Raw genomic sequence first — 11,776 nt, forward strand, 5'->3', positions numbered from 1 at the left:
ACACTGGAATTTGCAGAAAACAAATTCCTCAAGTCTCCCTATCACATAAGCCACAAATATTGTTGGAGCATTGAACTCTTCCTTCCTTCCTTCCTTCCTTCCTTCCTTCCTTCCTTAGGGGGACACTCCATCAGTGGAAACTCTACGAAGGCTCATTCAAGAAGAGCTAGGAAAACAACTTGATGGTGAGAACGATTACAAAGTGACTGAGATACCCGCTACATGTATAATATGGTTGCAAGAGACCTAGATGTGGACCTGGGAGTCCAGACAGTTAAGGAGAAACTAAAATAGTATATAGACCTGGATAGACCTGGACTGAGATGGTTCAGCCAAGATTGGGGACTAGTTTTCAGCATGTGGGTTTGTGAAATGGACCAAAAACTTCTTGCTTAAAAAAAGTATTCATCTCACTACTACTTGTGCTCCAAGACTTCCCCTTCCTTCCCTGTCCTCCACCATACCCCATTCACCCTCAAAATCTTCTCAAGGGAATTGGGGCAGCCTCCAGAGCAGATGAGGTGCTGCAGGGAATCTATAGGGCAGAAACAGAGAAAGCCAAGTTCCTGTTCTCTGAAGCTGCATGTTCACTTCGATTCAATACAGAGTTCAGCATACTGAGAATTATACTTTTTGTTGTTGTTAAAAGAATAAAGTTTCTAGTACTACCGTATTTTTCGCCCTATAGAATGCACTTTTTCCCCTTCAAAAATGAAGGGGAAATGTGTGTGCATCCTATGGGGCAAATGCAGGCTTTTGCTGAAGCATGGAGAGCGAGAGGGGTCAGTGTGCACCGACCCCTCTCACTCTCCAGGCTTCAGGAAGCTCTGTGCAACCCTAGGGAGCCCTGCGCGAAGATGCGCCGGGCTCCCAAAGGTTGCGCAGAGCTGCCTGCACTCCCGGGCTTCGCGCAGCTCTGCACTACCCTAGGGAGCCTGGCGTGAAGCTGTGCCGGGCTCCCAAAGGTTGCGCAGAGCTGCCTGCATTCTGAAGCCAGGGGCGCGCTGAAGAGTGTGCCCGGGCTTCGCGCAGCTCTCCGCAAGCCTGGGGAGACCGGTGCGGCTCCCTAGGCTTGCGGATAGCAGGCTGTTCTGGGGGCTGGGGTCGGGGGAAGCTCGAGCTTCCCCCGCACCAGCCCCGTGCCTGGGGAAAAAAATAATTCCCCCCTCTTTATTTCCCTCCCCCAAAAAAACTAGGTGCGTCCTATGGGGCGGTGCGTCCTATGGGGCGAAAAATACGGTACATTTGGACAGGTTTTCCAGTAGTTTTAGGTGAGGCTTTAGTACCTTTCATATTACTAACCTCTTGACAAGAACATCAAAATCTGAATAATGAAAAACAGGGAAACTACTGCAAATATGTACAGGTCACTGAATCACCTGGTGCACAATTTTGAAAATGAGACACAATATTAAGCTGAGTATCAAGAGCCCAATTTATAACGACTAAGGACAAGAACGTAGAATGAGGTTTTGTCCAGGAGCCCCAAGGATTTCTTAGCTAAGCATTCGGGGAACAGCTGATAGGGGTAAGGAAGGCTTGCGGGAAGTTATTTCTCTGGTCATTGGCTCCAACATTTCCCCTTCTTTTTCCAGACCCCCATGCATAATAACCTTCTCTATGTTTCCCTGCAGCCAGACTGCCCTACCTCATAAGCCAGATGCAGCCAGCCCACGTCAAAGCACCTCAGGGTAGACCAGGGCCTCCAGGAGAACCTGGTAAGGAAGGCCCTCCAGGCAGAGGAGGTCCTCCAGGAGAACCTGGAAGACCTGGACAGCCTGGTTCAGAAGGACCAGCAGGACCGATGGGCCCTAAAGGTGAGTGAGCCTTAAGTACGGTGAGCAGTGCCTGGGCTGCGATGGAGAACTCAGAATTAATATTTGCAAACAGTTGGAACAAGAAGAGAGTTTCTGCAACAGGAAATGATGCATATTGACATTCTAAAGCTAGGTCAGTCTTGGAATAACAAGGTGTTTATCTTCTGAACTCTGCTGCTCAAATTTTGTTTCATTCTCCCCACCAGGTGAGAGAGGAGACAAAGGAGAGAAAGGAGATGCTGGTGTTGGCCAGAGGGGAGAAATTGGTCCCCCAGGAATTCCAGGTGAGTGAAGGGATGAGCAGATTTGACTTGGCATGATAGAATGCAGCATTATCAGGGACTGGCAGGACTCCAAAGAGTGTGGGGTAGAGGCAGGTGCCCAGAAGAGGGAACTAGTAATTTATACCTGAAAGAGCATCTCCACCTCCATCGTTCTGCCCAGACACTGAGGTCCAGTGCTGAGGGCCTTCTGGTGGTTCCCTTGCTGAGAGAAGCCAAGTTACAGGGAACCAGGCAGAAGGCCTTCTCGGTAGTGGCACCCGCCTTGTGGAATGCCCTCCCACCAGATGTCAAAGAGAACAGCAACTACCAGCCTTTTAAAAGACAGCTGAAAGCAGCCCTGTTTAGGGAAGCTTTTACTGTTTAATAGATTATTGTATTTTGATATTCTGTTGGAAGCCACCCAGAGTGGCTGGGGTATAAAGAAATAAATATATTATTATTATTATAATTATTATTATTATGGAGCTTGACGCTGCCCGCAACGCAAGAGCTAGGGCAAGGGAACAGAGTTAGGGCAGTCTGAGACAGAGGAAGGCACAGTCAACAGATGGGTCAGTAGACTCCACATCTTCCCTTGCCCCCGCTGTCTCCTAGAACCAGGAGGGACTTAAAGTAGGAAGAGCAGCAGTGACTGCCAAGCAGGAGAAGTCTCAGGTTGCAGGAGCACAACCTGTCAAGGGAGGGTATATAAGCCAGCAGAAGGGTGGGGTTGTCCCTGTTGCTGCAGTTGCTCTGCAAGGCCCAGACTTGTGGACAGCTGCCTAGAGGCTGGAAGTGTGTCTCTGTGTTTGTCCAGAGCACTGTAGAAGCTGTTCAAATTCCTGCTCCATGATTGCAGTCATGGGATTTTTGTCTATCACATGACGGTGTATGTTTTGACTCCACAAAGTGGGAAGTGACGGAGACAGGATGTTTGTGTTATTGTGTTCTGTGAAGTGGGACTATTGTCCTTTGTTCTTTCTCTTTGCTGTCTGATGCTAGAGAGAGAGGGACCCATGTTGCAGTGCTCTGTGTGTGTTTATATGTAAATAAAGTAGATTAGCCAAAATGCTGAGTTGCTGAGGTCTGTTACGCAAGTTGCGCAAACTCTGTGGATCCCTAAGTGTGCCAGTGTCTGTTGGCATCGGTCACTGTGATGTTCGGGCTGAAGAAAGCTTTTGAGGCCAGGAGGGGGAGAGCATGCCAGTCAGGCATGTGTCTCTGCCAGGGTCCTACTCGAGTGTAGGATGAGCTCCTGACAGAAACTGTGGTGGGTGTTTCACTTGTTGGTGAAAAAGTTTACTATCACACATGTGCCCTCCTTATCTGGGACGGGTCATGAGATGAACATCAGACTTTTCACTGTGAAGATGCTACCATGTGTGGCTTTGGTCCAGCTTTGTTTTCAACCACCTTTAGACAACAGCTCATTTTGCAGGTGAAGCTGCCTTATCTTGAGCCTGACCATCCAAACACCCGCACTATTTGGTCAGACTGGCAGCAACGTGGCAGTGATGCTTACCCACAATGCTTTGTTCCCTAGGTGTCCCGGGTGAACCTGGCTATGGCAAAGATGGGATGCCAGGATCGCCAGGCCCCCAGGGCGAAGCGGGCGTTCCTGGACTGATGGGTCCCCAGGGGCCACCAGGAGCCAATGGACAATGTGACCCCTCTCAGTGTGCTTACTATGCAAGCCTGGCTGCCAGGCCCAGCAACGTCAAGGGGCCTTAGAAGGCAAGGCCCCAAAGCCCACGGACCTCCTATGGACCTACGTCTGAAACTTGAAGGAAGCAAGGAAGTTGCGAGGTCTCGCTTGTTTTCCCTGCTTCTGTTTCTTCTCAAGAGGCCTTGTAGACTATTAAAACCATCCAGTGCTGCCGGTCGGTCAAGTTTATCATAAATAAGAAGTTATAAATTGCTATTCTTTTATGAGGTGAAAAGTGTTCTTTGCTTTGCTTTTGGTTTCTCTAATATCAGGGCAAATTCAAAGTTGTTTTTAAAAGAAGGTTTTTTAAATATATGTATAAATATTGTCAGTGAAGTATAGAAAGAATCCCTTTTAGAGCTGAAAAGGAAGACATTTTGGTTGTTGATTTTAAAAAAATTCTTATTATTATCATCTCTGAAGGCCAAGCTAGGGGTGCAGTAGAGATCTGGAAGTGAACAATGTGACAGAAAGAGGCAGCATTCCGGCTGGATAAGTCATAAGTGGCTGGTGGAGATTAGGAGCAACGATGTAAATTTGTACACCCATTACAGTCAGTTTCTGGAACAGGATATTTACTTAGCTGGAGGTATACCTCCTGTCTGTCTAAAGATCACAGATGTAATTGTTCAGGGCTTTGTTTAGCCCAAGTTGTAAGGCGGAGGGACTTGCTAATATTAAACGGTATGATAGAGGGAGATCAGCCCAGGGAATATACCCACTTTACAAAGCATGGAGGCAGTGTGATAGATTATATTGTGATCTTACAATTTGCATATGAGTTTGTCATTAGGAGCCTCAGATTCTCCTTGGTCCATCTAGACAGCATTTCTTGCTCTGTCAGGGAGCAGCTCTTCAGCATTTCCATCAAGCGTCAGTCCCAGCACAATCTGGGACTGAACCTACTTCCTGCAATGCAAAACAGTAGCTCTGTCATTGAGCCCTTCCCCTAAGAATAAAATAAGACTCTAGTCTTCATGGATTTGAATATGGGATCTAATTAAATGTGGACATAGGAATCTACTTTCTGTCAAGTCTCGCCGTTGGTCCATCTTGCTTAGAATTGTCTACGGTGGCTGGTAGCAAGTCACCGTTTCAGACAGGGAGCCTGTCCCAGGAGATGTCATCACCTCAAACCTTCTACATGCAGTGCAAATGTTCTACCATCTGATCTACAGCTCTCCCCTTACAGGCCTTGTCAACTGCCCATTCACCTTCCTATACATTTCTCCCTGGCCACCTGCTTTTCTCACCCACGTCTGAAGGTTTCAGCTGCGGGGGGATGTCTAGGGTGAAGGGAAAGTGGCTGGCAGGAGAAGGGGGAGTAAAGTACCACTTCTCCCTGTGCGCTTCTTCTGTACCTCTTCCATTTTCCAGTGATTAAGCAATGGCCCATGAATCAAAGAATCAGGTCTGTAACTGAAAATCTGTCCTTGTCCTCATCATCTCCTAAATATTTCTTGCTTTATTTTCACCCGAGTGTCTCCAATATACCTGCATCCAGTCATTATTAAACAAAATGACAGAGAAAAGGTCTTTTTTTTTAACTGCCCTGAGACCTCTGGGTATATAAATTCAATAAATAACAAAATAAATAACACATAAAAGTGAGGGAATATATGTAACAAGTATTTGCTTCTTCAGCAAAATGTATCAGTCCAAACCTAATTTTTTGTCTTGATTTGGCTAAATTCCCCAAGGCTCAGGGTGAGTGGGTAACACTGTAAATTGGTTAATTTGTGAGTTGAAAAAAACATTTTAATAGTGCAATCCTTGACCTGTTTGCTCAGAAGTCCCACTGCAGTCCTACCTGTGACCCTCGAAGAATGAACTTGGGATGTTAGGACTGTGTCTTTAATATCACATACCACAGCATATTGGAAGATTTTCCTGAAGCAGTGAAATTGTTGGCACCATCTGTCTTGGGAGACAATGGAGGAGTCAAGCTGTTGGAAGGTTGCAGAGCCTGCTGTGGCTGTTGAGACTGATATAGGAGAGAGATGTTTTGTTGCAGCTGAGGAAGATGAAGGTGTTGGATTGTGCTGCTGTAGATACACCATGGCTTCTTCTCTCTGCACCCCTCCCAGTGGTCATTCCTCCTCTGGTCACTTCTATGGATATACAACCTGTCTGTCTCCAGGCACTGTGGTCTTCTGTGAGGGATTCCCACATGGTGGGGTTGAAATTGCCAGCCTCCACGTCATGTTTGCAGACATCTTTTTAATGCAGAGTTGGTCTGCCAAAGGGCCTGGTGTCTGAATCCAGGTCCTTGTGGAGCAGGCATAGGCAAACTTGGCCCTCCAGATGTTTTGGGACTACAACTCCCATCATCCCTAGCTAACAGGACCAGTGGTCAGGGATGATGGGAACTGTAGTCTCAAAACATCTAGAGGGCTGAGTTTGCCTATGCCTGTTGTAGAGCATGTAAAGCAGTGAAATAGCTGGCATTAATTTTGCTGGGTGGGTGATTGTGGTTGGTAGAGGAAACCATTCCCAGGGACGAAGTTGAATTCCAATGCTGGAATCAACCTAAGAACTGCCTGGGTGGGATCAGAGCATCCCTACGCTGGGGCACTGCAATCAGGATTGCATCCCGGATGCTGAGAGAAGCTATAGTCAATGGGAAATCTGCCAGGTCAATTCCACAGCTCTAGGAAGATGCAATCCTACTTGATTCTGAGACAGACCCTTGATCCATTAAATTCTGACTGTCTGCTCACCAGAGCCCCACTGCAGACAGATAATCATTCCCAGTTTGGGTACCTAAGATCCCTTTTGGAAAAATAAATAAGCTGGAAATACTGAATCTGAAACCTCATGCATGCAAAGCGGTTGTTCTCTAATGGAACTTTGAGCTCACATGGCTATGCCATGGCACAAATCTCACAAATACCGTTTGGCACCCATTGCCTTCTTGTTTACAAATGTTTTCTTTGCCAATATTAGCCAAGGGGCAGCCATGCGGTTGGGCTTTTGTTTTCCCCTTTGTTAAGTGAGCTGGCTTTTTTAACCTGCAGATTCTGAAGCAGCCAAGTACAATAGATACAATAGTAGTGGTGGAGGAGCGGGCAACAAGCCCATGCAATAAGTTCATCATTTCAACGGAAGAAGCTCTTAGACTGTGCTGTTGATTTAGTGTTCAGGACAAATGTTATTTATATATATTTTAAAGGTGCTATTTTTATGTGGGTTTCATGGCATCAGTGCTTTCATTTTTTTGAAAAAATGAAACAGTATAATCTGTGGAGTGTCTAAATTATTGTGATTGTAGCAATCAGGCTCTATTCCAGATAATTATGATGCCTGTGTTGTCTCTGAAGGAGAAATCTCAGAAGTATTTTGCTGGCAAATAAATATCTTAGCCAAAATGTTTTAAGGGAGTTTGATTTGCAGCTTTGTCTCTTTCTTGTTGGACTAAATATTGGGGATGGGGGTCATTTTGCTGGTGATGAGTTTTTGTTTCCTGTCCTGTGTAAATGGTTCCTTTTGCAACACTGCCTCATGGCCCTATTTGACTAAGGCAGTGGCTGCTGTTTTCAGTGGGATTATTAAACCCTTCCCCACCCACGTGCCCACTGCACTTGTGTGCTGTGCTCAATTTCTGGCACAAAAGATTGCAGGCATCTGAAACCCTTTCCTCTTGGAATAATTTCAGGCTATAATGTATATACATGTTATTTTGCATTATTTAATAAAATTAAATATTCAAAAAGCACCATTTATCTTTATGGGTAGGCTACCAGAGGCATGCATACAAAAATGTTTATTTATTTTCATGCATACTTTTTTAAAGAAAAAAAATTCACAAATGGATATGTCACTGGGCCCAATGGAACATAAGGTTTGTAAAATCAGAAGCCGATATGGATTATTTGTCCATCCTTGCTAATAAAATACCAGCCTTTGTAACTTGCGAAATTAAATATTTCATATATTGTTAAATACACATTTGGTGACACAGACATTCAACTTATCTCTCCACCTAAGTCCCAAGTTTTAATTGCTATGTTTTCAAGGAATGATTTTTATTGCATTTTTTATTATTATGAATGTTTCTATTTTAATGTATTGAGAGGATTATATTATAGAGGTTTATATTCTAATGGTTGTGTAACTGTCCTTTGTCATTGCAAACTTCTTAGAAGCCTATTTTGACATTCAGCATTATATGGTAAGCATATTATTGCATTGCGCTCAGCATGGGGCTGCCCTTGAAAATGATTCGAAAACCTCAATTGTTTCAAAATGCAGTAGCCAGATTATGTTCCACTCTCACATAAACCCTCTTTCAAAACAGCTGTATTGGTTACCATTTCATTTCTGGGCCCATTTGAAGGAGCTCACACCTCCTTCACTACAGACCCCCCCTTTCGTGTTAAAATAGGCAGAGGCAAGTCCTGTTAGTTGTTCCACCAACCTCAGAAGCTCTGGAGGTGGCAACCTAGGAAAGGGCATCTTCATCATGCAGCTTTTGACAAATGCTGAAAACACACCTCCTTTCCTGTGTGGTGTAGTGGTTAAGAGCAGTAGACTCGTAATCTGGTGAACCGGGTTCGCTTCCCCGCTCCTCCACCTGCAGCTGCTGGGTGACCTTGGGCTAGTCACACTTCTCTGAAGTCTCTCAGCCTCACTCACCTCACAAAGTGTTTGTTGTGGGGGAGGAAGGGAAAGGAGAATGTTAGCTGCTTTGAGACTCCTTAGGGCAGTGATAAAGCGGGATATCAAATCCAAACTACTACTACTACTACATTTTGGTTATCACAATCCACCATAGGAACTTAGGGTTAAAGGAACATAGGGTTAAATAACAACAACAGCAATAAAAGGATGATGTCATATCCTCCAACATTTCTCTGATGAAAATAGGGAAGTCCTAAGGAAAAGCGGGACATTCCAGATTCAAATAAAAAACTGGGACGGCTTCTGCAAATCCAAGACCGTCCCTGGAAAATAGGAATACTTGGTGGGTCTGAGAGACCACTGGAGGAAGAAGGCAGCCATCTTGCATCACCGGCACTCCCAGTGATATCAATGCCTTTTGAACTGGGTGAAAGCAACTGCAAAGCGTCAGACTGAAAAGAAAAACAGGTTGTAACAGGTGAGGACTGACAGATGGTGAAGGTAATCAATAGCACAGAACTGTAGTTTCAGTTTACATTGAAATGGAAGTTGGCTTTGCTTAAGTAAAGAAAACAGTGTGGGCTGGGCTGTGTACTTTCTGTCAGGAGCTGCACAAAAGATGAGGAAGTTTTTGCTCTCCAGAGACACAAGTGTTTACCTACCAGATGTAGCTGAGCAACCTGAAAGCTCTCTGTATTTACAAGGATCAGGAATTCAGGTGGACTGAGAGCCAGGCTGAGGGAAGTCTCAAAAGCAGCTGACAGTGGACCATGACCCCCTTCCTCCTGTTTCACCAAGAAGGAGGATGAAACTAGCCAGCAACTTCCCTCTGCCCCTACTCTACAGCAATGGAAATGGCGACAGAACATGATCCCCAGTACAAAGGTGGGAAAAAGCTCAAACTGGAAGGCAAAGAGTTGATGTCAGTGCCTCGCCAGATCTTTGCACTGCAAGGATTGCGAGTCCTGGAGATGACTCCGGAACGAGAGAGCTGCCTGAGGTACAGGATGGATCTCGTCCCTCGTGAGATTGGCCACTTGCAAAACCTGGCCTTCCTCTACCTGGACTCCAACAACCTGAAAGAGGTCCCTGCTGAGATAGGCTACTTAGGTAAGCTGGAGAGACTCACCCTCAGCAACAACAGCATAACCTCTCTCCCTGAGGAAATAGGAGGCCTCCAGAAACTTCGTAGTCTCCATTTGGCAAACAACAGCCTGGCAGAGCTCCCTGCACCTGTTTGTCAGCTGAGGAACCTGGTCTTCTTAGATGCTACCGATAACCACATCAGCACGATCCCTGATGCCATTCAGCAGCTGCAGAAACTGGAAACATTGCTGCTGCTTTTCAATTCTCTCAGGCATCTGCCACGGGGAGTCTGTTCCTTAAAGGCCTTGAAGACTCTCTGGCTAGGACAGAACAACCTCAAGGCTCTCCCATCAAACTTTGGTCAGCTGGTAAACTTGGACTGGGGTTCAAATTACTGTTCCTGCAGCTTTGAAGGGAATCCATTGGTGCAACCACCTCCTGAAGTGTGCAGTGGAGGACCTGTTGTGATCAGGGAGTATTTTGCCTCTTTAAGGGGATAGAAATCTATGTGTAGGGTAAGTAGAGCTGAGAGAGAAGTTAACACTTACAGGGAAGCATATCTGATTTGCACTTCCTCTAACAACACTTGGCAGCCATCATTCGGAATTCACACTTCTCCAGATAATGCATATGATATATATATATATTATGGATTTGAGTATGCATAGAAATGCACGCATTCATGAAAATGACATCCAAAAATGCATTATACAAGGAAATGCATTATATTGGGTGAAATTGCTTTGCAAAAAAAATGTGCATATTGGGGAAAATTGCATACAAATGTGTACTTTAGAAGAAATGAATATTAAAATGCTGGTGTGTTTTCATGTTGAATTGAAGTTCCTAAATCCACCTTTTGACGATCTCATCCAGTGGAGGGCAGGATCTATGCTAGGCAATCAGGCTCTGATGCCACCAGGATCCTATATCCGCTGGATAGATGTTTCTCATTTTCATGTGGTCCATTGCAATGTGTCCTATGCATTGGCTCTGAATTTGCATTGCATATGTTCTAATTATGGATGTATTTTTTTAATATTTTAATTAGATTGTTTTATTGTGTGTTTTAATTATTGGATGCTTATATCTTGAGGCTTGTATGATTGGTTTTTATTGTTGCAAACGACCTAAGGAGCAACCCCTTAGCAAGATCCACCAGGAGGAGCCGGTTAGGATCCAGGTGATCTCTTGCTGAGCTGAGAGGTCCATGGTGCAGCTGGGCTATGCTGGCTTAAATCCTGCATCCTTGCACCCATACAGCATGCAGCTGGCTGAGCCAAACCTGGCTGATCTGAAACTGGTGTAAGCCCTGAGAAGAGGGTATTCTGGTAGGGTTGCCATGTGGCCTCTTTTTCCAGGACACGTCCTCTTTTTCAGGGGTAAAATTTCTGTTCAGGTGGATTTTTAAAATTTGCCAAAATGTCTCTGGCTATACATTCTGTATGAAGACATAGACATAACTGCTGGCTGAAGAGTTGCTTTCCTCTTATCTTATCTTCTCCTACCCCCCTCAGCAACATATCACAGCCTCTACAGCCTACATATAGTAGGGGTATTTAAAATGAGAGTTGTCATAGCGTCCTCTTTTTTGCTCTTCAAAATATGGCGACCCAATTCTGAATACATAGGACTTGGGTTGGGGGGCAGGACTTAGGCTGAGCATGAGACTTGGCACCCCAGTGTAAACAAAGCCAGCAAAATGGATGGTGTAACTTTAGTACTATTTTAATGGGTTGTTTTCCTTTTGTCAGGCTTCCCTTTGTAGCGCCACTACTCTGGTGCAACTTTAGACCAGATTGATTTACTCTGGCTTCTTGTGAAAAGGATTGCTCTCTTAGCAGTAAGCCGTGCAATTTATTTTTTTTATGTAGACTATAATTCTGGATACCTATATCCTAATGCTTCTTGTAATTGGTTTTACACTTAGAATTCTGTTTCGGCATTAAGTGGCATTTAAGTTAAAATGTTGTTGTTGATGGTGATGATGATGAAGAGGAAGATGTAATTGTTTATTACACATTGTAAGTATAAATATTTATATTTTAATGCTTGTTTAATTGATTTTCATTCTTGTAAAAAGCATAGAAATCAATTTTACCATTAAGCGGTGTGTGTGTGTATTATAAATATATAAATATATATAATATTAAATAACAACAACAACAACTGTGTAATACTGCCATGTTTGGGGGAAGAAGATCTGCAGAGGGTGAAAGAGACTTTCTAACTTCAACATGCTTAACCCTTACTATTAGGAAGCAGGAGGCAAGTAGCCTGTGTCT

At 44.6% G+C, this 11,776-nt stretch overlaps 1 protein-coding gene and 1 pseudogene across 1 annotated transcript in view; both read left to right on the forward strand.

Annotated features, from left to right (window-relative positions):
* Positions 1–7,888, forward strand: part of COL22A1 (collagen type XXII alpha 1 chain) — a 195,080-nt gene extending 187,192 nt beyond the window's left edge. Inside the window, exons 62-65 of the mRNA XM_077932713.1 lie at positions 119–185; positions 1,635–1,817; positions 2,024–2,101; positions 3,624–7,888. Coding sequence (XP_077788839.1) covers positions 119–185; positions 1,635–1,817; positions 2,024–2,101; positions 3,624–3,811 — 516 coding nt within the window. The 3' untranslated portion in view covers positions 3,812–7,888. The remainder of the gene's footprint in view (positions 1–118; positions 186–1,634; positions 1,818–2,023; positions 2,102–3,623) is intronic.
* Positions 7,889–7,978: 90 nt separating this feature from the next.
* Positions 7,979–11,250, forward strand: LOC114600225 (uncharacterized; annotated as a pseudogene).
* Positions 11,251–11,776: the final 526 nt, after the last annotated feature.

Source organism: Podarcis muralis, chromosome 8 (assembly GCF_964188315.1).
Source record: "Podarcis muralis chromosome 8, rPodMur119.hap1.1, whole genome shotgun sequence".
NCBI lineage: Eukaryota > Metazoa > Chordata > Lepidosauria > Squamata > Lacertidae > Podarcis > Podarcis muralis.